The sequence below is a fragment of the Schistocerca cancellata genome, chromosome 6 (assembly GCF_023864275.1).
Source record: "Schistocerca cancellata isolate TAMUIC-IGC-003103 chromosome 6, iqSchCanc2.1, whole genome shotgun sequence".
Classification (NCBI taxonomy): Eukaryota; Metazoa; Arthropoda; class Insecta; order Orthoptera; family Acrididae; genus Schistocerca; species Schistocerca cancellata.
This window is the reverse complement of record NC_064631.1, coordinates 265,189,842-265,212,767: the sequence shown is the minus strand read 5'-3', so window position 1 is coordinate 265,212,767 and position 22,926 is coordinate 265,189,842. Positions and strand designations below refer to the sequence as shown.

At 43.7% G+C, this 22,926-nt stretch overlaps 1 protein-coding gene across 1 annotated transcript; it reads right to left on the bottom strand.

Annotated features, from left to right (window-relative positions):
* Positions 1-2,498: 2,498 nt before the first annotated feature.
* On the bottom strand, positions 2,499-22,108 carry LOC126191446 (ejaculatory bulb-specific protein 3-like). Its single transcript, XM_049932324.1, has 2 exons — positions 21,815-22,108; positions 2,499-2,827 (listed from the first exon to the last, which is right to left on the bottom strand). The coding sequence occupies exons 1-2, from the start codon at positions 21,996-21,998 to the stop codon at positions 2,604-2,606; spliced, it is 408 nt and encodes a 135-aa protein (XP_049788281.1). The 5' UTR covers positions 21,999-22,108; the 3' UTR covers positions 2,499-2,603.
* Between the last annotated feature and the right edge of the window lie 818 nt (positions 22,109-22,926).

The following is a 22,926-nucleotide window of genomic DNA, read 5'->3' as shown; positions in this document are numbered from 1 at the left end:
CTCCGGATCTGTCCCCCATTGAGCATGTTTGGGACTGGATGAAGCGTCGTCTCACGCGGTCTGCACGTCCAGCACGAACGCTGGTCCAACTGAGGCGCCAGGTGGAAATGGCATGGCAAGCCGTTCCACAGGACTACATCCAGCATCTCTACGATCGTCTCCATGGGAGAATAGCAGCCTGCATTGCTGCGAAAGGTGGATATACACTGTACTAGTGCCGACATTGTGCATGCTCTGTTGCCGTACCTGCCCATCTGTTCCTGATTCTTATCCCTGTCCTTTTTTCAGTCACCTTTCAGAAACACTGTGTCCTCTCACATTCGCGTCGTTTGTCCATACCACTTTAGCTTCGATGTTTCTGTCTTGTCCTGCTGTTTCGAATTTTCCGTTTGTTTATCTTCTCATTTCTGATTCCATCCTTTCTTCATTTGCTTTCAGTACACCTTATAAATGTCGTTTCTACTTCTACTCTCGCTTCTCCTATTGTTTTACTCCGTGCATCAAGTGGAATATGTGTAGAACTTATTTACATTCCCTTGAGACATGTCTGTTCCACAGGATATACACTACACTTCATCTTGTAAGAGCAGTTCCCTTGTTTTACTGTTTTTGCTGTTTCCTTGACCATTTGCCAGCCTGCCTGATTACACACCGTATGTTCTTAAAACTTAAAAGGCCTTCTTAAATTCTCTACCCTATTTTACCTTTCTCGTTGCGCCGGTCCTTCTCCTTGCATTCGCTACTGTTTTTTTCTTCTCTGTACTTACTCCTGTGTTTTTGCCGGTTGGTTGCCTAAAAATGCTTGCTTTGCACATCCATTTCGGCTTCAGCCCACATCACAATGTCGTCTGCAAATTAAGAAGCTTTTATTGCATCTGTTCTTAACTTCCGTTTATTATTTTTATGAATTTTGTTAATGACTATGATGAATAATATGTGGGACAACACACTTCCCTGTCCTACCCCGGCCGCGGTGGCCGAGCGGTTTTAGGCCCTTCAGTCCGGAACCCTGCGACGCCTACGGTCGTAGGTTTGAATCCTGCCTCGGGCATGGATGTGTACGATGTCCTTAGGTTAGTTAGGTTTAAGTAGTTCTATGTTCTAGGTGACTGATGACCTCCGATGTTAAGACCCATAGTGCTCAGAGAAATTTTTTTCTGTCCTACACGCAGTTCAACTTCAAACTTTTTGCATTCTGATTACGGTATATTGATTTTGTTTCTCCTATAATGCTCTTTACTGTACCAACACAATTACTACACGACAATAGTTATTAGCACTTTCGTTTTAACTCGTTAACCCTTAACGTTCATCAGACCAACTTTCAAAAAAATGGCTCTGAGCACTATGGGACTTAACATCTCAGGTCATCAGTCCCCTAGTACTTAGAACTACTTAAACTTGACTAACCTAAGGACATCACACACATCCATGCCCGAGGCAGGATTCGAACCTGCGACCGTAGCGGCTGCGCAGTTCCAGACTGAAGCACCTAGAACCGCTAGGCCACCAACGGCCGGCAGACCAACTTTCATTGACTCTCTCTATATCAACAAATGTCATCACTATGACTTGTATCAGTTCCCTTCTTTCCTCCAACAGATGTTAACAGAAACGGTTCGCTCAGTAGGAGTGTCGGTCACGAACGCTTCTCAAAATTAATGACAGAAGAGAAGTACAAAATGGACTAGATAGTGAACGATGAACACCAGGAAGAGCAGACGCTATAAATTGAATAATCTCAGCTCTCTCGGAATTCTTTAGGTCATCAGAACCTACTAGTTATAATCCGCAGGCAAAACAGGACAACTGCACTAAACTTTGAAAAGAGGTGGATTTAGCATGAAACTTAAAGTAGAAAGATTCACCAGATTGGTTGGAGAAATAAGCGTATCACGTTTCGATCCCATTTCAGAGGATAGAGGTTTCCACTTGTCCTTGACGCAACAATAGTGAAACAAAGTGCTATAGATGAATTTCAGTACTGTGAATTACTTTCCTGCTGAGTTTCTCTGTGCTCCATTGCCCTGTGTTGAATAATTACAAGCCTTACATGCGATACATTCCTTGTAACGTAAATACATAATGTTTCAAACTGAACCCTAGCTAAAATAAGAATTAACTGCTCAAACAAATTTTCTTTTATCTATTTCAGTTAACATCAGGCCACGAGATGTCAGCGGACAGTGCGAAACCTCCCATACTATACGTTTACTAGTAATATAGCAGTAGTTACATTTCCTTTAATGATGAAGCGGACATTACGTGCCACTTTTTTACTCTCAGCACGAACAAGATCTTCAGCACACCGACAAAGACATTCCGTAACAGAGGTAAATAGCAACTACATAAAGAGTACTGAAAAAATGTGAGATATGTTTCTCTTGTGCCCGAATGTCTCAATCTATTAGATACGAGAATACACGTAGAGTTTTGAATGAATTGAGCTCTGTATCTTGCCCGGAAAAGAATGCATACAACGTGTAACTCACCCTGAAATGCTTGGCCACGGCAGTGTAGCGATCGCCCGTCGTCTACGAGGCGCTGGAAGCGGCTGTCGAGGCGTTGGCGCTGTTGGACTTGCTGGAGTGAGGCTCGCTGCCTTAGGCAGACGTGATCCCCTCACTGGCGCCCTGTTCCTCCTTCAGCCTCTGGTACTCCTTCTCGTACTTTATCCTGTACACCCCCTTCGGGTTGTACTTGGCCTCCAGTTGGTTCCACAAGTCCGGTTTGTTCTTCATTAGGAACTTGATCACCTTTTCAGCGTCCTGTCGTTGCCTCTGGCGACAGCGACTGCATCCATTGCATAGAGCGCCTGGGATGGCAGCTGGGGTTTCAGTAAAGGAAATAGTTATAAGCACACGTAAAATTTGGAAACGTTATCAAGCTTTCACAATGTTTACTGTAAGTAATAAGTGTTCTCAATAGAAACTGTTCAAAAATGATTCAAATGGCTCTAAGCACTATGGGACTTAACATCTATGGTCATCAGTCCCCTAGAACTTAGAACTACTTAAACCTAACTAACCTAAGGATATCACACACATCCATGCCCAAGGCAGGATTCGAACCTGCGACCGTTGCGGTCACACGGTTCCAGAGTGAAGTGCCTAGAACCGCACGGCCACACCGGCCAGCTAGAAACTGTTACCAACTACATTTGTTACATTGCAAATAACTAATAACCCGATATACCTCTTTTGAACTATAACTTCATTATTTTATCTGTTAATTTATTTCAAAGAAACATTCATTAAATGACATTCAGTTCACGTCTCAGTGTTTTTTTCGTATGAGTGAATCATGAATTATTTAATTCTTAATCGCAATAAAGCAGAAAGGCTTATTTTGACCAGTTATATGAGATAACCAAAGACATGTTGTGATATTTAGTGACACACCACCGAATGACTTAGCTCCAAACTGGGGAAGCGATCTTTACTTAATTTCAGTGACAGTAACATTACAAAAATCCTATGAGGCACAGGAATTGCCAAGAAATAAACTTTTTTATGAAACCTGGCATCAAACAAAACATTTTTAAAATAACTACTTTCACAAAACACCAGATACTTCACTATTCATCTTAGGTAAGCAGGGAGAGGACTGGAATAATCTGTTTTAGACCTTTTTTTCTTAAGACTTCTCTATTCTGACTGGTTTGAGGTGGGCAGCAGCGAATTTGTTTCCTGTGCCAACCTCTTCATCTCAGAGTAGCACTTGCAACCTACATCCTTAATTACACTGATGTCCAAAATGAAACCAACAAAGCGCTAGCCGGCCGCTGTGGCCGAGGGGTTCTAGGCGCTTCAGTCCGGAACCACGCTGCTGCTACGGTCGCAGGTTCGAATCCTGCCTCGGGCATGGATGTGTGTGATGTCCTTAGGTTGTTAGTTAGGTTCAAGTAGTTCTAAGTCTAGGGGACTAATGACCTCAGATGTTAAGTCCTACAGTGCTTAGAGCCATTTGAAAAACAAACCGCTATTTCCGCGTCCTCTAAATCGTGCTATAACCGTGCCAACTGTCAAAAGATGCCCGTAAGATCGCGTTCTGCGCGGAAGATGGCACTCCAGTCATTGGACAACCATGCCAGCGATGAAATCAGGGAACCCATCAAAGGGGCTAGTATTTGTCGCGTACCCACATGCAAAATCGCCGTGTACACAGTCACAAATGGAAATGAGCGTATGGCATCGTTGCCCGGGAGGACCCATCCTGGGAAGTTCGGCCACCAAGTGCAAGTCTTATTTCATTCGACGCCACATTGGGTGACGTGCCGCCGGTGACGAAGATGAAATGATGATGAGGACGACACAACTGCCAGTCCACGAGCGGAGAAAACCTCCATCCCGGCCGGAGATGGAACCCTGGCCCGCTTGCATGGGAGGCAAGCATGTTACCACCCAGCTAAGCAGACAGAGATACACAGTCTCAGACGGTGCAGCATGGCACAGAGGATACGGTTGCCACATTGTCTGCAGTGGAGGGGCGTAGGAGGAATGGCAGCAGTACAGTCGAAAAATTGATGTGGCCCGATGGCTTAAAGTGAATCGTTCTGTTGTTTCTCTGATGTGGCGACAGTTTGTAGAGACCGAAACTGTATCGCAAAGACAAAAGCAGGGCCGACCATGTGTGACATCAGAAAGAGAAGACAGTTATTTGGCTGTAAGTGTACAAGAGTACCCCATCAGTACTGCACAGCAACTGGCATCTGACCCAGCAGCATCCATTGGACGTGTTGTATCGAGGCAAACAGTGTACAGAAGACTTCGGCAGAGTGGCCTTTCGTGTCGGAGACTTCGTGTATGTGTATCTCCGACACGTCTTCACAGAAGGGAACGTCTAAAGTGGAGTCGTCACCATGCCATCTGGTCGGTCCAACAGTGGCCCAATGTTATTTTCACAGATGAGTTCCGAATTGGTCTGGAGAGTGATTCTCGGCGAATTCGCTTCTGGAGGGAAAGTGCAACACAATATGGAACGAGATCGATATCGAGAAGGATCCCTAATGATGTGGGCAGGGATTATGCTGACCATTAGACCAGTTCTTCATGAAATTTCATGGATGAATAGGCAAGGTTTAAATGCGGTCCGGTATCGTGACGAGATCTTGAGATCTCATGTGCTGTTGTTGCTGTGGGTCCGAGACTTCGTACTGATGGACAATGATGCTCGATCTCATGGAGTACAGGTATTTGATGTTTTCTTTGAAACAAAATGTATTACACGTGTGAGATGGCGTGCTCATTCTTCTGATTTTAATCCCATAGATCATGTCTGGGGTGTACTACGTAGACGGACTGCATCGCACCAGCATCCACAAACCACTCCTCAAGACTTGCGAGGAGCTCTGCAGGAAGAGTGGGCGTTACTGCCTCAACATGAGATTGATGACATCATACGCAGTGTGCCCCGTCTTTGTCAGGCCTATATTGCTGCAAGACGTGGTCAAACGCCACACTGAGCACATTAATCAGTTGCCGGAATATGTCTGCAAATCCTTTAAGTTAGAAAAAACGCAGAAAATTTTTATTCATGTTGCTGTTGCTTAAGTTCTGTATTCTTTACATTCTTTCTACTTTACCATCACCGGTTTATACTGTTTTGTGGCAAAATAAAGGTAACCTTGCAAAATTTCTGTAGGTTTAATTTTGGACACCAGTGTATTGCAGTATGTATTCCAATACTATCTTTCTCTACAGTTTTTACCCACTGGCGCTCTCTCTACTACAATAGTAGTTTTCGACGTGTCCTGTCGTTCTCTCCCTTCTTCTTGTCAGTGTTCCCATATGTTCTTTTCTTCACTCATTTTAAACAGAAACTACTCGTTCCGTTCATTTTAGTTCGCATGATTTTCAACATTCTTCTTTACACCACATCACAAACGCTCCGTTTTTATGCTGTTCCAGTTTTCCCACAGTCCACCGAGCGAAGTGGCGCAGTGGTTAGCAGACTGGGCTCGCAATCGGGAGGACGACAATTCAATCCCGCTTCCGGCCATCCTGATTTAGATTTCCCGTGATTTCCCCTAAATCGTTCCAGGCAAATGCCGGGATGGTTTCTGTGAAACGGCACGGCCGACTTCCTTCCCGGTCTTTCCTCAACCCGATGAGACCGATGCCCTTGCTGTCTGGCCTTCTCCCCAAAACAACCCAGCCCAACCCACAGTCCGTGTTACATTACCTCACAATTCTGTGCTCTAAGAGCACATTCTCAGACTTTTCATCCTGATATTAAGGCCTATGTTTTATACTAGTAGATTTCTTCTGGCCAGGAATGCCCTTTTTTGCCAGTGCTAGTCTGCTGTTTACGTCCTACATCCATTAATGGTTATTTTGCTGCCTAGGTAGCAGTATTCCTTAACTTCTTCTACTTCGTGATCCCAAACGCTGATAATAAGATTGTTCTCATTTCTGCTACTCATTACTTCTGTCTTTGTTCGATTTACTCTCAGTCTGTATTCATTATACTGTTATTTCGTGCAAAGGAGCCTGTAGTTTTTCGTCACTTACACTACAAAGGTGCCGTCAGCAGGACTTATCTTTGATATCCTTAAGCCTTGAATTTTAATAACTCTGTTGAACCTTTCTTTTCTTTTCTCTACTGTACGATTAAATGATGATGGCGTCCTCTTGGGTAAAATATTCCGGAGGTAAAATAGTCCCCCATTCGGATCTCCGGGCGGGGACTACTCAGGAGGACGTCGTTATCAAGAGAAAGAAAACTGGCGTTCTACGGATCGGAGCGTGGAATGTCAGATCCCTTAGTCGAGCAGGTAGGTTAGAAAATTTAAAAAGGGAAATGGATAGGTTAAAGTTAGATATTGTGGGAATTAGTGAAGTTCGGTGGCAGGAGGAACAAGACTTTTGGTCAGGTGATTACAGGGTTATAAATACAAAATCAAATAGGGTAATGCAGGAGTAGGTTTAATAATGAATAAAAAAATAGGAGTGCGGGTTAGCTACTACAAACAGCATAGTGAACGCATTATTGTGGCCAAGATAGACACAAAGCCCATGCCTACTACAGTAGTACAAGTTTATATGCCAACTACCTATGCAGATGATGAAGAAATAGATGAAATGTATGACGAGATAAAAGAAATTATTCAGGTAGTGAAGGGAGACGAAAACTTAATAGTCATGGGTGACTGGAATTCGTCAGTAGGAAAAGGGAGAGAAGGAAACATAGTAGGTGAATATGGATTGGGGGAAGGAATGAAAGAGGAATCCGCCTTGTAGAATTTTGCACAGAGCATAACTTAATCTTAGTCAACACTTGGTTCAAGAATCATAAAAGAAGGTTGTATACCTGGAAGAATCCTGGAGATACTAAAAGGTATCAGATAGATTATATAATGGTAAGACAGAGATTTAGGAACCAGGTTTTAAATTGTAAGACATTTCCTGGGGCAGATGTGGATTCTGACCACAATCTATTGGTTATGAACTGCAGATTGAAACTGAAGAAACTGCAAAAAGGTGGGAATTTAAGGAGATGGGACCTTGATAAACTGAAAGAACCAGAGGTTGTAGAGAGTTTCAGGGAGAGGATAAGGGAACAATTGACAGGAATGGGGGAAAGAAATACAGTAGAAGAAGAATGGGTAGCTCTGAGGGATGAAGTAGTGAAGGCAGCAGAGGATCAAGTAGGTAAAAAGACGAGGGCTAATAGAAATCCTTGGGTAACAGAAGAAATATTGAATTTAATTGATGAAAGGAGAAAATATAAGAATGCAGTAAATGAAGCAGGCAAAAAGGAATACAAACGTCTCAAAAATGATATCGACAGGAAGTGCAAAATGGCTAAGCAGGGATGGCTAGAGGACAAATGTAAGGATGTAGAGGCTTGTCTCACTAGGGGTATGATAGATACTGCCTACAGGAAAATTAAAGAGACCTTTGGAGAGAAGAGTACCACTTGTATGAATATCAAGAGCTCAGATGGAAACCCAGTTCTAAGCAAAGAAGGGAAGGCAGAAAGGTGGAAGGAGTATATAGAGGGTTTATACAAGGGCGATGTACTTGAGGACAATATTATGGAAATGGAAGAGGATGTAGATGAAGACGAAATGGGAGATAAGATACTGCGTGAAGAGTTTGACAGAGCACTGAAAGACCTGAGTCGAAACAAGGCCCCGGGAGTAGACAACATTCCATTTGAACAACTGATGGCCTCGGGAGAGCCAGTCATGACAAAACTCTACCATCTGGTGAGCACGATGTATGAGACAGGCGAAATACCCTCAGACTTCAAGAGGAATATAATAATTCCAATCCCAAAGAAAGCAGGTGTTGACAGATGTGAAAATTACCGAACTATCAGTTTAATAAGTCACAGCTGCAAAATACTAACGCGAATTCTTTACAGACGAATGGAAAAACTGGTAGAAGCCGACCTCGGGGAAGATCAGTATGGATTCCGTAGAAATGTTGGAACACGTGAGGCAATACTGACCTTACGACTTGTCTTAGAAGAAAGATTAAGAAAAGGCAAACCTACGTTTCTAGCATTTGTAGACTTAGAGAAGGCTTTTGACAATGTTGACTGGAATACTCTCTTTCAAATTCTGAAGGTGGCAGGGGTAAAATACAGGGAGCGAAAGGCTATTTACAGTTTGTACAAAAACCAGATGGCAATTATAAGAGTCGAGGGGCATGAAAGGGAAGCAGTGGTTGGGAAAGGAGTAAGACAGGGTTGTAGCCTCTCCCCGATGTTATTCAATCTGTATATTGAGCAAGCAGTAAAGGAGACAAAAGAAAAATTCGGAGTAGGTATTAAAATTCATGGAAAAGAAGTAAAAACTGTGAGGTTCACCGATGACATTGTAATTCTGTCAGAGACAGCAAAGGACTTGGAAGAGCAGTTGAACGGAATGGACAGTGTCTTGAAAGGAGGATATAAGATGAACATCAACAAAAGCAAAACGAGGATAATGGAATGTAGTCAAATTAAGTCGGGTGATGCTGAGGGAATTAGATTAGGAAATGAGACACTTAAAGTAGTAAAGGAGTTTTGCTATTTAGGGAGTAAAATAACCGATGATGGTCGAAGTAGAGAGGATATAAAATGTAGACAGGCAATGGCAAGGAAAGTGTTTCTCAAGAAGAGGAATTTGTTAACATCGACTATAGATTTAAGTGTCAGGAAGTCGTTTCTGAAAGTATTTGTATGGAGTGTAGCCATGTATGGAAGTGAAACATGGACGATAACTAGTTTGGACAAGAAGAGAATAGAAGCTTTCGAAATGTGGTGCTACAGAAGAATGCTGAAGATAAGGTGGGTAGATCACGTAACTAATGAGGAGGTATTGAATAGGATTGGGGAGAAGAGAAGTTTGTGGCACAACTTGACTAGAAGAAGGGATCGGTTGGTAGGACATGTTTTGAGGCATCAAGGGATCACAAATTTAGCATTGGAGGGCAGTGTGGAGGGTAAAAATCGTAGAGGGAGACCAAGAGATGAATACACTAAGCAGATTCAGAAGGATGTAGGTTGCAGTAGATACTGGGAGATGAAGAAGCTTGCACAGGATAGAGTAGCATGGAGAGCTGCATCAAACCAGTCTCAGGACTGAAGACCACAACAACAACAACATGCCTTGAATTTTAATAACTCTGTTGAACCTTTCTTTTCTTTCCTTCACAGCTTCTTCGACCTATAGATTAAACAGTAGTGGGGAAAGACTATATCGAAGTCTCACAGTCTTCTTAGTCCGAGCACTTCGTTCTTGGGCTTTCAGTCATATTGTTCCCTCTTGGTTCTTGTATATTAAGAGTTTTTCCATATAGCGTGCACCATTTTCGAACAAAAAATGGCTCTGAGCACTATGGGATTAAACTTATGAGGTCATCAGTCCCCTAGAACTTAGAACTACTTAAACCTAACTAACCTAAGGACATCACACACATCCATGCCCGAGGCAGGATTCGAACCTGGGACCGTAGCGACGCGGTCGCATGGTTCCAGACTGTACCGCGTAGAACCACTCGGCCACTCCGGCCGGCATTTTCGAACATCTTCCACCATTAGACACTGTCGAACTCCTTTTCCAAGTCGACAAATCCTATCAAAGTGTCTCGATTTTTCTTCAGTCTTGCTTCCATTATCAACTTCAACGTCAGAACTGACTCTCTGGCGCATTTACCTTTAATAAAAGCAAAGTATTTCTCATATAACAGATCGTCAGTTTACTTTTCATTATTCTTTATATTATTCTTTTCAGCAAATTGAATGTTTGAACTGCTAAGCTGTTGTGAGATAATTCTTGCACTTTTCGGTTATTCCTATCGTCGGAATCGGATGAATGGCGTTTTCCGAAAGTCCTATGGTATACGTTCTACACACACATGTCAATAGTCGTTCTTCACCACTTCCCTCAAACGATTTTAGAAATTACGATGGAATTTTATCTGTCCCTTCTGCTTCATTTGAACGTAAGTCGTCCAACGCTCTTTGAAATTCTGATTCTACAAGTATGCTGGCTGTCATAAATCGTCTCTGTCGACCCCTATATGTTCTTCTGTCACGGTATCGGACGAGTCTTCCCCATAATAGAGGCCTCTCCACCCATCCACCCTCTCTTCTGCATTTAACAGTGGAATTCCAACTGCACTCTTAATGTTACTGCCCTTGCTTTTAATCTCATCGAAGGTTGTCTTGAATTTTCAATATTCTGAGTCAGTCTTTGCGACAGTCATTTCCTTTCCAATTTCATCAAATTAACATGTAGACATTTCGCCTTAGCTTCCATGGACTCCCTGTTTATTTCATTCTTACGTGATACGTATTTCTGTAGTCCTGAATTTCCCTGAATGTTTTTGTACCTCCTTCTTTATTCGAGCTGAAATACTTCTTGTGTTAGTCACGGTTTCTTCGCACTTACCTTCTTGTTCCCTGTGTTTCTCTTTCCAACTTCTGTCATTCACCTTTTGACAGATGTCCATTCCTCTGAACTGAAGTGACTACTGAGCTACCCATTATCGTAATATCCACAGCCACAGTATCTATAACCTCAGACAACTTCAACCGTATCTCTTGAGACTTCTGTACTTCCCTGTCCCACTATTTTACGCACTGATTCTTTCGGGCTAGTCTCTTAAACTCCAGCGTACTCTTTGTCATTACTAAATTGTGACCTAAGTCTCGTCAGATTGTCGAGTTTTCCTGATGATTCTTCCACCTTTTAGGGGCAGTTTTCCACCTCAAGAGTAAGAGAGATCCCTAAATCTCTGTCAACTCATCTGCCCTCCTCGACATAACCGTTGCAGAACGAAGGTGACTTCTTACGCTAGTAGTCTTCAGCCACCATTTCTCATAGCTTCTGTTCAAAATGGAACCAGTGGCGAGTGTCGAACCTGAGACACAGGATGTCTTGATTACCATTCGCAGATGGTACACGTTTTCTTTATGTTTTTACCCCTGAACCAATGGTTCACAATCCTTGTCTTACACCCTTTTCAATCTGAGGTGTTTGTTCTAGGTTCTCCAGTTTAATTGTTCGGTCTTGGTTCTCGTACATATCACGTATTACTCGTCTTCCCCAGAATTTCAAACATCTTGCGCCATTTCGCATTGTCGAACGCTTTTTCCAGGTTGGCGAAACGTATGATCGTGTCTCGATTTTTCTTTAGTGTTGCTTCCATTTCTAAGCTAAGAGTCGGACTGATTCTCTGGTGCCTTTACGTTTCCTATTTCATCGACATCTCACAGATCTTCAGTTATCTTTTCCATTCTTCTTTACAATCTTCTTGTCTGTAACTTGGATCGATGAGCTGTTAGGCCGCGCGGTATTAGCCGAGCGGTCTAGGGCGCTGCAGTCATGGCCTGTTAGGCTGGTCCCGGCGGAGGTTCGAGTCGTCCCTCGGGCATGGATCTGTGTGTTTGTCCTTAGGATAGTTCAGGTTAAGTAGTGTGTAAGTTTAGGGACTGATGACGTTAGCAGTTAAGTCCCATAAGATTTCACACACGAGCTGTTAAGCTGACTACAATTGTTCTAGCACTTGTGAGCTGTTGGTATCTTCTGAATTGTGTGGCTGACGCTTTACCGAAGGTATGATGATATGTCTCTAATCTCGTAGATCCTGCACCCCCAACTTGAACTGTAGTTTCGTTCTCAATTTACGCAATGATTTTAGAAATTCCGATGGAATGTTATCCCATTCGATTTTTTTATCCCAACTCTTCCAGAGCTCTTTCAAATTCTGACTCTAATTCTGGGTCCCCTATCTCTTCTGTATCGACACCAGTCTCTTCTTCTATCACATCAGACAGTTCCGCCACCTGATAGACGCGTTCAGTATACTCCTTACACATATCCTCTCTCTCCGCTGCATTTAACAGTGGAATCACCATTGCGCTCTTGATTTTTCAATCCCTGTATTTATTTCACTGAATGTTTTCTAACTCTTCTATAAGCAGAGTAAGTTCTTTTGACATTCATTTCTTTTTGGATTTCAACACATTTTTTTCTGTAGCCATTTCGCCTTAGCTTTCCTACACTTCTCATTTTTTTAAATTCCTGAGTAACCTGTATTTCCGTATTCCTGAATATCCCTGAACAGCTCTGAACTTCCTTCTTTGGTCGATCTATTGAAGTATTTGTTTTGTTACCAAAGTTTTGTTCACAGCTACCTTCATAACATCTATTTTTTTCTTTCCAACATCTTTGATTGCTCGTTGTAGAGAAGTGCCCTCCTATTCATCTGAAATGCATACTGTGTTACTCCTTATCACAGTACGCATATCTTTAGCAGACTTCAAATGTGTCTCAGCCTTCCTGAGTACTTCAGTGTCCTATATGTATGCACACTAACGCTTCTGTACGATTCTCTTAAAGCCCAGTCCACCCCTTTTCATTAGTACATTGTGATGTGAACCTAGATCTGCACCTGGGAATGCCTTACTGACCAGTATCTGATTTCGAACCCTGTCTTACCAAAGTGTAATCCAGCTAGAGTCTAGAGCTACAAAACACACACACACACACACACACACACACACACACACACATATATATATATATATATATATATATATATATATATATATATATATATATATATTACTAGTCTACACGTGTCAAACCACAAACTGTCGTAAAAGAAATGAATTACATAATTCAGCAGCCCCGCAATTGCTATCAAGGCACTTGGAAGGATTTCCTAAGTTCCAATACCAATGTCCGAAATGGTAAATCCTTCCATTTACTCCTAATAGGAAAACACTCAGTCCACTACCCAATCATCTAGTAAATGACTGAAAAAAGTAGGGACTCTGTAATTTGATCGACGCCAAGCTGCCCGCTCTGTTCGTTGGAGTCGGAAATAAAATACATAACATTAATGTAGTAATACCTTCCCACAGCTTTTATCTCAATGCCAGTTTCGATTCGAATGGTGAAAGAGGCCGCATAATAGGAAAAATTACTGGAGGAGTATAATGCCTTATGATTTCACTCTCAATGAACGGAAAAGCCCAGTCTACACTTCCTAGTGGTGTGAAGTGGTGATCCTTCTTGTGGGGACCGAATGTCTCTCGTAATGAAGAGTTAACTTCTATCAAGTGCCCCCCGTCTTCTCGGAGAGCGGGTGGGTGTAGAGCAGCCCATTTCTCTTAGGATGGGAAACTGTCCCCGAAGGCGGATGCGTATGGAGACGTGTTAATCAACGGAAACTACCACGTTAAAGTTTCATTTATATACCCCATGCGCAACAACCATTGCGGAAACTGGCAGTGTGTATCCTTGTTGAATATGGATCTCGGATCGCAAGGACCGGCAGCAGGAGTGGAGAGATATCACAGGTCGTCATATCTCGAAATTCTAGCAGAAGAGGAGCAGGAAGATCAATAAGTAAGGAAAAGATTAATTTAACCTTGGCTTGGAATGTGTGAACCTTGTTCAAACTTGGACTACTGGTTGAAATCAATATTACTATGACAAAGTTTAAAATGGATATAGTAGAACAATGTGAAACAAGATGGGGTGAAAATAGTGAATTTAGATCTGCAGATTTCAGAATATTTCGTAGTGGAAATCGACAGCAGGGAAAAATGGAGTAACTATTATATTAACAAAAAGAGGATGCACAATGCAATGAACGTCGAACATGAGGGTGAGAAGATGTTAATGACAAAATTAAAAGTTATCACATTACAATAATCCAGGTATTTTACCTACGAAAAATAGTGATTATGGAGAAACAGAAAACATTTATGATGACGTTGAAGAAATAATGGGAATAATAAATACCAAGATAATGTTATTGTCACTGGGGGCTTTAGTGCATTAGCGAGTTTACAAGAGAACCACAGATGTTTTGCTAATCTCGGACTGGGAAAAACGAATTCAACACATGAGAAACTACACTCCTGGAAATTGAAATAAGAACACCGTGAATTCATTGTCCCAGGAAGGGGAAACTTTATTGACACATTCCTGGGGTCAGATACATCACATGATCACACTGACAGAACCACAGGCACATAGACACAGGCAACAGAGCATGCACAATGTCGGCACTAGTACAGTGTATATCCACCTTTCGCAGCAATGCAGGCTGCTATTCTCCCATGGAGACGATCGTAGAGATGCTGGATGTAGTCCTGTGGAACGGCTTGCCATGCCATTTCCACCTGGCGCCTCAGTTGGACCAGCGTTCGTGCTGGACGTGCAGACCGCGTGAGACGACGCTTCATCCAGTCCCAAACATGCTCAATGGGGGACAGATCCGGAGATCTTGCTGGCCAGGTTTGTTGACTTACACCTTCTAGAGCACGTTGGGTGGTACGGGATACATGCGGACGTGCATTGTCCTGTTGGAACAGCAAGTTCCCTTGCCGGTCTAGGAATGGTAGAACGATGGGTTCGATGACGGTTTGGATGTACCGTGCACTATTCAGTGTCCCCTCGACGATCACCAGTGGTGTACGGCCAGTGTAGGAGAACGCTCCCCACACCATGATGCCGGGTGTTGGCCCTGTGTGCCTCGGTCGTATGCTGTCCTGATTGTGGCGCTCACCTGCACGGCGCCAAACACGCATACGACCATTATTGGCACCAAGGCAGAAGCGACTCTCATCGCTGAAGACGACACGTCTCCATTCGTCCCTCCATTCACGCCTGTCGCGACACCACTGGAGGCGGGCTGCGCGATGTTGGGGCGTGAGCGGAAGACGGCCTAACGGTGTGCGGGACCGTAGCCCAGCTTCATGGAGACGGTTGCGAATGGTCCTCGCCGATACCCCAGGAGCAACAGTGTCCCTAATTTGCTGGGAAGTGGCGGTGCGGTCCCCTACGGCACTGCGTAGGATCCTACGGTCTTGGCGTGCATCCGTGCGTCGCTGCGGTCCGGTCCCAGGTCGACGGGCACGTGCACCTTCCGCTGACCACTGGCGACAACATCGATGTACTGTGGAGACCTCACGCCCCACGTGTTGAGCCATTCGGCGGTACGTCCACCCGGCCTCCCGCATGCCCACTATACGCCCTCGCTCAAAGTCCGTCAACTGCACATACGGTTCACGTCCACGCTGTCGCGGCATGCTACCAGTGTTAAAGACTGCGATGGAGCTCCGTATGCCACGGCAAACTGGCTGACACTGACGGCGGCGGTGCACAAATGCTGCGCAGCTAGCGCCATTCGACGGCCAACACCGCGGTTCCTGGTGTGTCCGTTGTGCCGTGCGTGTGATCATTGCTTGTACAGCCCTCTCGCAGTGTCCGGAGCAAGTATGGCGGGTCTGACACACCGGTGTCAATGTGTTCTTTTTTCCATTTCCAGGAGTGTATTAGAATTCTGTCAACAACATGAAATAAATTGGACAAACGCATGTTATGAAAAAGGAAAGAAAAACTGCTACACGGGGAAGACACATGGTCACTGATTATACGAGGTGCGATCAATAAGTCTTGCAACACTTTTTCTCGGCCACTTTTGGTTGAAGAAATTCACAATTTGCTGTCGGTCATTGTGAAACATTCCAGCCTTAGTCGCTAAAGTTTCATGAAGTTCCCATAGGTGGCGGCGCTTCTAAATGGCGTCTGTACGGAGGTGCTTTCCAAGGAGGGAGCTGTCATTGAGTTTCTTTCTGTGGAAAACCAGAGGGCCATATTTCCACAGGCCCTTGCAGAATATCTACGGAGACCTAGAAGTCAATAAAAACACGGTGAGTCGTTTCAGAAAGAAATGTGTTGTATTACTTACTGAACACATCTCGTATAAAAGTAGAGCAGAGGTATGAGAGCCAAATATAATGTAGTCGCAGTTACACAGATGCTAATACAGACAGGAACATCCACTTGTTGCGGGAAACTGCAGTGTCAGATATAAGAAACACTACCTCAAATAAACAAATAAATAAGTAATACATAATCTGGCAAATGCAGAGGTTGGGCAGTAATTCAAGTATGCAACAGTAGAACCTGACAAGAAGAAAACAGTAGGGATGCAATCAAGTGAAATGTAACAAATATAGCCGCAATCGTATTAGAAATCAGCAAGGTGGTTCCTAAGTATGTTGTATGAACCCGGATATTCTAGGACACTTTGACAGGAGGAAAAGGCGAAAAGAAAAGAGCCCTGATCAGTATAAAACAATCAAAAACAAGATTACCACAATGTGCCGTTTAGTGAAAAAAAGTGGCTGGGAGAAATTACAATACTGGCCATTAAAATTGCTACACCACGAAGATGACGTGCTACATACTTGAAATTTATTCGACAGGAAGAACATGCTGTGATATGCAAATTAATAGCTTTTCAGAGCATTCACACAAGCTAGGCGCCGTTGGCGACACCTTCAACGTGCTGACATGAGGAAAGTTTTCAACCGATTTCTCATACACAAACAACAGTTGACCGGCATTGCCTGACGAAACGTTGTGATGTCTCGTGTAAGGGGGAGAATTGCGGTCCATCACGTTTCCGACTTTGATAATGGTCGGATTGTGCCTATCGCGATTGCGGTTTATCGTATACGGGCATTGCTGCTCACGTTGGTCCAATGCTGTTAGCAGAATATGGAATCGGATGGTTCAGAAGGGTTAACACGGAACGCCGTGCTGGATCCCAACGGCCTCGTATCACTAGCAGACGAGATGACAGGGATCTTATCCGCATGGCTGTAACGGATCGTGAAGCCACTTCTCGATTCCTGAGTCAACAGATGGAGACGTGTGCAAGACAACAACCATCTGCACGAACAGTTCGACGACGTTTGCAGGAGCATGGACTATCAGCACGGAGATCGTGGCTGGGGTTACCCTCGACGCTGCATCACAGACAGGAGCGCATCCGATGGTGTACTCAGCGACGAACCTGGGTGCACGAATGGTAAAACGTCATTTTACGAATGAATCCAGATTCGGTTTACATCATCATGATGGTCGCATCCGTGTTTGGCGACATCGCGGTGAACGCACATTGGAAGCGTGTATTCGTCATCGCCATACTGGCGTACCACCCGGCGTGATGGAAAGGGATGCCATGGGTTACGCGTCTCGGTCACCTCTTGTTCGCATTGACGGCACTTTTAACAGTGGACGTTACATTTCAGATATGTTACGACCCGTAGCTCTACCCTTCATTCGATTCCTGCGGAACCCTACATTTCAGCAGGATAATGCACGACAGCATGTTGCAGGTCCTGTACGGGCCTTTCTGGATACAGAAAATGTTCGACTGCTCCCTGGCCAGCACATTCTCCAGATCTCTCACCAATTGAAAACGTCTGGTCAATGGTGGCCGAGCAACTGGCTCGTCAAAATACGCCAGTCACTACTCTTGATGAACTGTGGTATCGTGTTGAAGCTGTATTGGCAGCTGTACCTGTACAAGCCATCCAAGCTCTGTCTGATTCAATGCCCAGGCGTATCAAAGCCGTTATTACGGCCAGACGTGGTTGTTCTGGGTAATGATTTTTTAGGATCTATGCACCCAAACTGCGTGAAAATGTAATCACATGTCAGTTTCAGTATAATATATTTGTCCAATGAATACCCGTTTATCATTTGCATTTCGTCTTGGTGTAGCAATTTTAATGGCCAGTAGAGTAGTTAGCAAACAGAAGACGATTTTAAAAATTGGAAGCAGGATGAAACTTACTCCAAGGTTAAATCGTTGCAGCAGAGACAGAGAACCAAGAGTGACATAGTGAGAAACATAATAGGAACCCTCTGTTTGGCGAAGGAGATGTAAGGTAAATGTATGCGGAAGACCTGTAAAGTGAAGCTGAAGATATAAGTTTGATTGAGTATGTTGAAAACGAGAAACTTAGTGAGGAAAACGATAAGAGATCATCCATAACAAAGGATGAGTTCTTCCTCGCACTAAATAAGTTAATATCAAATAAGTCAACATCCCTGCAAAACCGTAGCGACGGCATCAAAAGTAAATTGTTGACGGGGTTATCTAAATATTATGAAGAGGATACCATACCACCTGTCTTCTCGATGAGTAGAACTATTACGTATCCCAAGAATGCAAACAACAAGTGCTTTGCAAATGATAGAACACTTGCGATCTACCGCATGTGTCAAAAATGTTAAGTATAAAAATTTAAAGAGAGGATTAAAGAAACAATAGCTTTGAACTTTTCCGTTGATTAATTTGATTTCAGATAAGGAAAAGGTACGAGCGAAGCTACGTACGTAAACTTTTGGAAAGGCGATTGATTAGAAAAGGCATTTGTTGCGGTTGATTGGAAGTCATCTCTTTAAAGCAATTTGCAAAATAGGACTTGACTCAAAATGAGACTTGAGTAGGGGGATGGGTTGACTAATTTTAACTGTATACAGGCGTCAAACTATTGAGCTATATATTAACGATTGAAAGAAAGAGGTAAAATTCAGGAGGGTGAGACATTGATGCCCCCTATCGCCTAATTTATTTTATGTCTGCATCGAGGAGGCAATAACACAAATGAAAGGGAAGACGGCTAGAATCAAATTTAATTATATGTACTGTATATTCACGTCACCAGATTTTCCGATGAGAACGAATTAGTGGCACACTCAGTGAAGCAACTAAATAAAACGATTAAAGTCTTAAGTCAAGAGATAACAAAACTTAAACTACCCAGAAGGCAAAAGTCAAGATTATAGACACGAAAGAGGGAGCAGATGAGACTGACCTGAGAGTAGTCAGTGAGAAACCTGAGGAAGTAAGCCATAGTCACTCGACATTTACATATATACCGAATCGCACTACCTCGGTAGCACTGTGGAGGAAAACAATAGCTGTCTCAAGGAAGTCAAGGTAAGACTGTCACTGGCCAAGAGCAAACCCTCTGTTGCTTAAGCACATCAGTGTCGGCACTAAGAAAAGATCTGTAAAGACCTTTGTGTGGAGTGCTATGACATAGCTAATTGAAGCCTGGACGTTAGCAAAGCAGGAGAAAGCGCTCCTAAATACTAAGGAAATATGATTCTAGACGAGAGTAAAAGGAAAAAGCTGGCGTGAGACAAAAAGGCATAAGATGATACTGCAAAAATGTGAGAAGAAAGCGCAAATTAAAACTCATTAGACACTTCATTAGACACGATATTCTTTTACAAAGCATCTGCATAGAGAAGATCGCATTAACGAATGCAGGGGGCGATAAAGAACATCCTATTTAAAAATGTGAGGATTGTGCAGGGGTGTTTCCTCGTGCATGGAGATGAAGAGTAGTTCTGATGAGAGGGAGCTGTGGTTTCAGAGACAAGGTTTAACCTTTTTAAAAAGAAGAAGGAAGAGTAAGTCTGATATTCTTAAATACTGAACAACATATTACACTACTGGCCATTAAAATTGCTACACCACGATGATGACGTGCTACAGACGCGAATTCTAACCGAAGGAAGAAGATACTGTGATATGCCAATGATTAGCTTTTCAGAGCATTCACACAAGGTTGGCGCCGATGGCGACACCTACAACGTGCTCACATGAGGAAAGTTTCCAACTGATTTCTCATACACAAACTGCAGTTGACCGGCGTTGCCTCGTGAAACGTTGTTGTGATGCCTCGTGTAAGGAGGAGAAATGCGTACCATCACGTTTCCGACTTTGATAAAGGTCGGATTGTAGCCTATCGCGATTGCGGTTAATCGTATCGCGACATTACTGCTCGCGTTGGTCGAGATCCAATGACTGTTAGCAGGATATGGAATTGGTGGGTTCAGGAGTGTAATACGGAACGCCGTGCTGGATCCCAACGGCTTCGTATCACTAGCAGTCGAGATAACAGGCATCGTATCCGCATGGCTGAAACGGATCGTGCAGCCACGTCTCGATCCCTGAGTCAACAGATGCGGAATTTTGCAAGACAACAACCATATGCACGAACAGTTCGACGACGTTTGCAGCAGCATGGACTATCAACTCGGAGACCATGGCTGCGGTTACCCTTGACGCTGCATCTCAGACAGGAGCGCCTGCGATGGTGTACTCAACGACGAATCTGGGTGCACGAATGGCAAAACGTCATTTTTTCGGATTGCTCCAGGTTGTGTTTACAGCATCATGATCGTCGCATCCGTGTTTGGTGACATCGCGGTGGATGCACATTGGACGCGTGGTTCAAATGGCTCTGAGCACTATGGAACTCAACTGCTGTGGTCATAAGTCCCCTAGAACTTAGAACTACTTAAACCTAACTAACGTAAGGACAGCACACAACACCCAGCCATCACGAGGCAGAGATAATCCCTGACCCCGCCGGGAATCGAACCCGGGAACCCGGGCGTGGGAAGCGAGAACGCTACCGCACGACCACGAGATGCGGGCGCGCACATTGGACGCGTGTTTTCGTCATCGCCATACTGGCGTATTACCCGGTATGATGGAAGTGGGTGCCATTGGTTACACGTCTCGGTCACCTCTTGATCGAAACCCTGCATTTCAGCACGATAATGCACGGCCGCATGTAGCAGGTCCTGTACGGGCCTTTCTGGATACAGAGAATGTTCGACTGCTGCCTTGGCCAGCACATTCTCCAAATCTCTCACCAATTGAAAACGTTTGGTCAATGGTGGCCGAGCAACTGGCTCGTCGCAATACGCCAGTCACTACTCTTGATGAACTGTGGTATCGTGTTGAAGCTGCATGGGCAGCTGTACCTGTATAAGCCATCCACGCTCTGTCTGACTCAATGCCCAGGCGTATCAACGCCGTTATTACGGCCGGAGATGGTTGTTCTGGGTACTGATTTCTCAGGATCTATGCACCCAAATTGAGTGAAAATGTAATCACATGTCAGTTCTAGTATAATATATTTGTCCAATGAATAGCCGTTCATCTGCATTTGTTCTTGGTGTAGCAATTTTAATGGCCAGTAGTGCATCATGCTTGTAAGTGTGGGGCGTAGTTAAGTTGCAGCAGACAAACATTTGATGTTCTCCAGTAGTCCACTCGTGTCTTTCTGATCTACACTTACTCATACCTCCATTTTCTCGTCAGTAAAGGAAAGTCAACTCAATCCTTATCGGTATTTTCATCAGAAGACTGAGTAGTGGAGCACTGCTGATGAAAGTGAAATACATTCACATCATTCACTTTTAATTTGTTAGAAGTTCCACTAGTATTTTAACTCGGTTACAGACCAACATTTACAGGAATACTAGAGGAACACAGGTACACCATCAGCACATTCTAGATATCCAGTGATAACCTGCCGTTGCATTGCCGGTGGTAGCAATTGCAAAGGTGTGAGATCTAGAACACTTTCGCATTAGGGACAAGTATCTAATACCTTCCGAATGTGACCCTGTGATTGCTGAGACTGCTGTCTTAACCCAGTGGAGGAACACTATGAACCTGCCTAGCTTACTCACCCTTGAGGTACTTGGCGTCAGCTGTGCAGCTCTCCTCTGTGTCGGACATGGGGCACTGGGAATAGCTGTTCAGAAGTCGCTCGCTGGCCAACACCTCGTCCAGGTTCACTTTGTCGTACTTTCTGGAGTACGGCTCCTGGTCCTTTTCGTCCTTGATCTTCTCATACGCAATCTCATACCTCATCCTGTATGTGCCTTCAGGGTCATATTTGGCTTCCAAGGAGCTCCAAAAGGTGGGCCTCCGATTGATGAGGAGCCAGGCTATTTTCACAAAGCTCACTTGCTGCTTTTCACTGAACCGTTCGTCAGCGCATCTGTAATTAGCGCTGCGAACAGAAGTAGTTAATGGATTATCGCACTGCTAAAACAATAGAATAATGGATAAACTTACAACCTTACATTTAGCATTTGTCAATCCTTATTGGGAGCGTTGCTGTCCATGATTCGAACACTGAAGATTTTTAAGATTGTTTACGATATTAATTAATTGATAAAGACGGAGTGTGAAATACAGCAAATTTCATTTCTTTCTCATTTGTAATTCAGCAACCAGAACTTCAGAGAGGACTCAGACCATCATAAAGAGCGGGGTTTAGAGGAAAAAAAGGCTTAGTTTGGTGTGAGCCATTCATTCTGCGATCAATTCACTACGTTCAGGGTAGAAACATTCGAAATATTCCATGAAGTATGATACAGGCACCAACAGAAGCTGTGAGAGCTGATCACGAACAGAACTTTAACAGCTGAGAAGGTAAGAGCACTGCCCGTGAAATGTGAGGCTCTTGAAAGCTCAAACCAGCGTACATTCCACTGCAGAGGGAAGTTTGGTTCTAAAAACCTCTCAGTGTCGATAGAAACATTAGAGAACATGTACATACTTCTTGTAAAAAAACAGTCGTAAGTACAAAGTTTTACCCCGACATGACAATGATAGTCATACATCTCCATCTTACCAAGTCTTGTCCCTCTCAATAAATGACGGAACTTATTTGGCAACTTCTTGAACCGCAAATAAACGTACTTCTTCGTAAAACAACCATACTGGTTAAGACTGCAAGGGACTTTTATCGGGATCTGCATTTGACAAGTTGGAGACACAGTGCAATAACCAC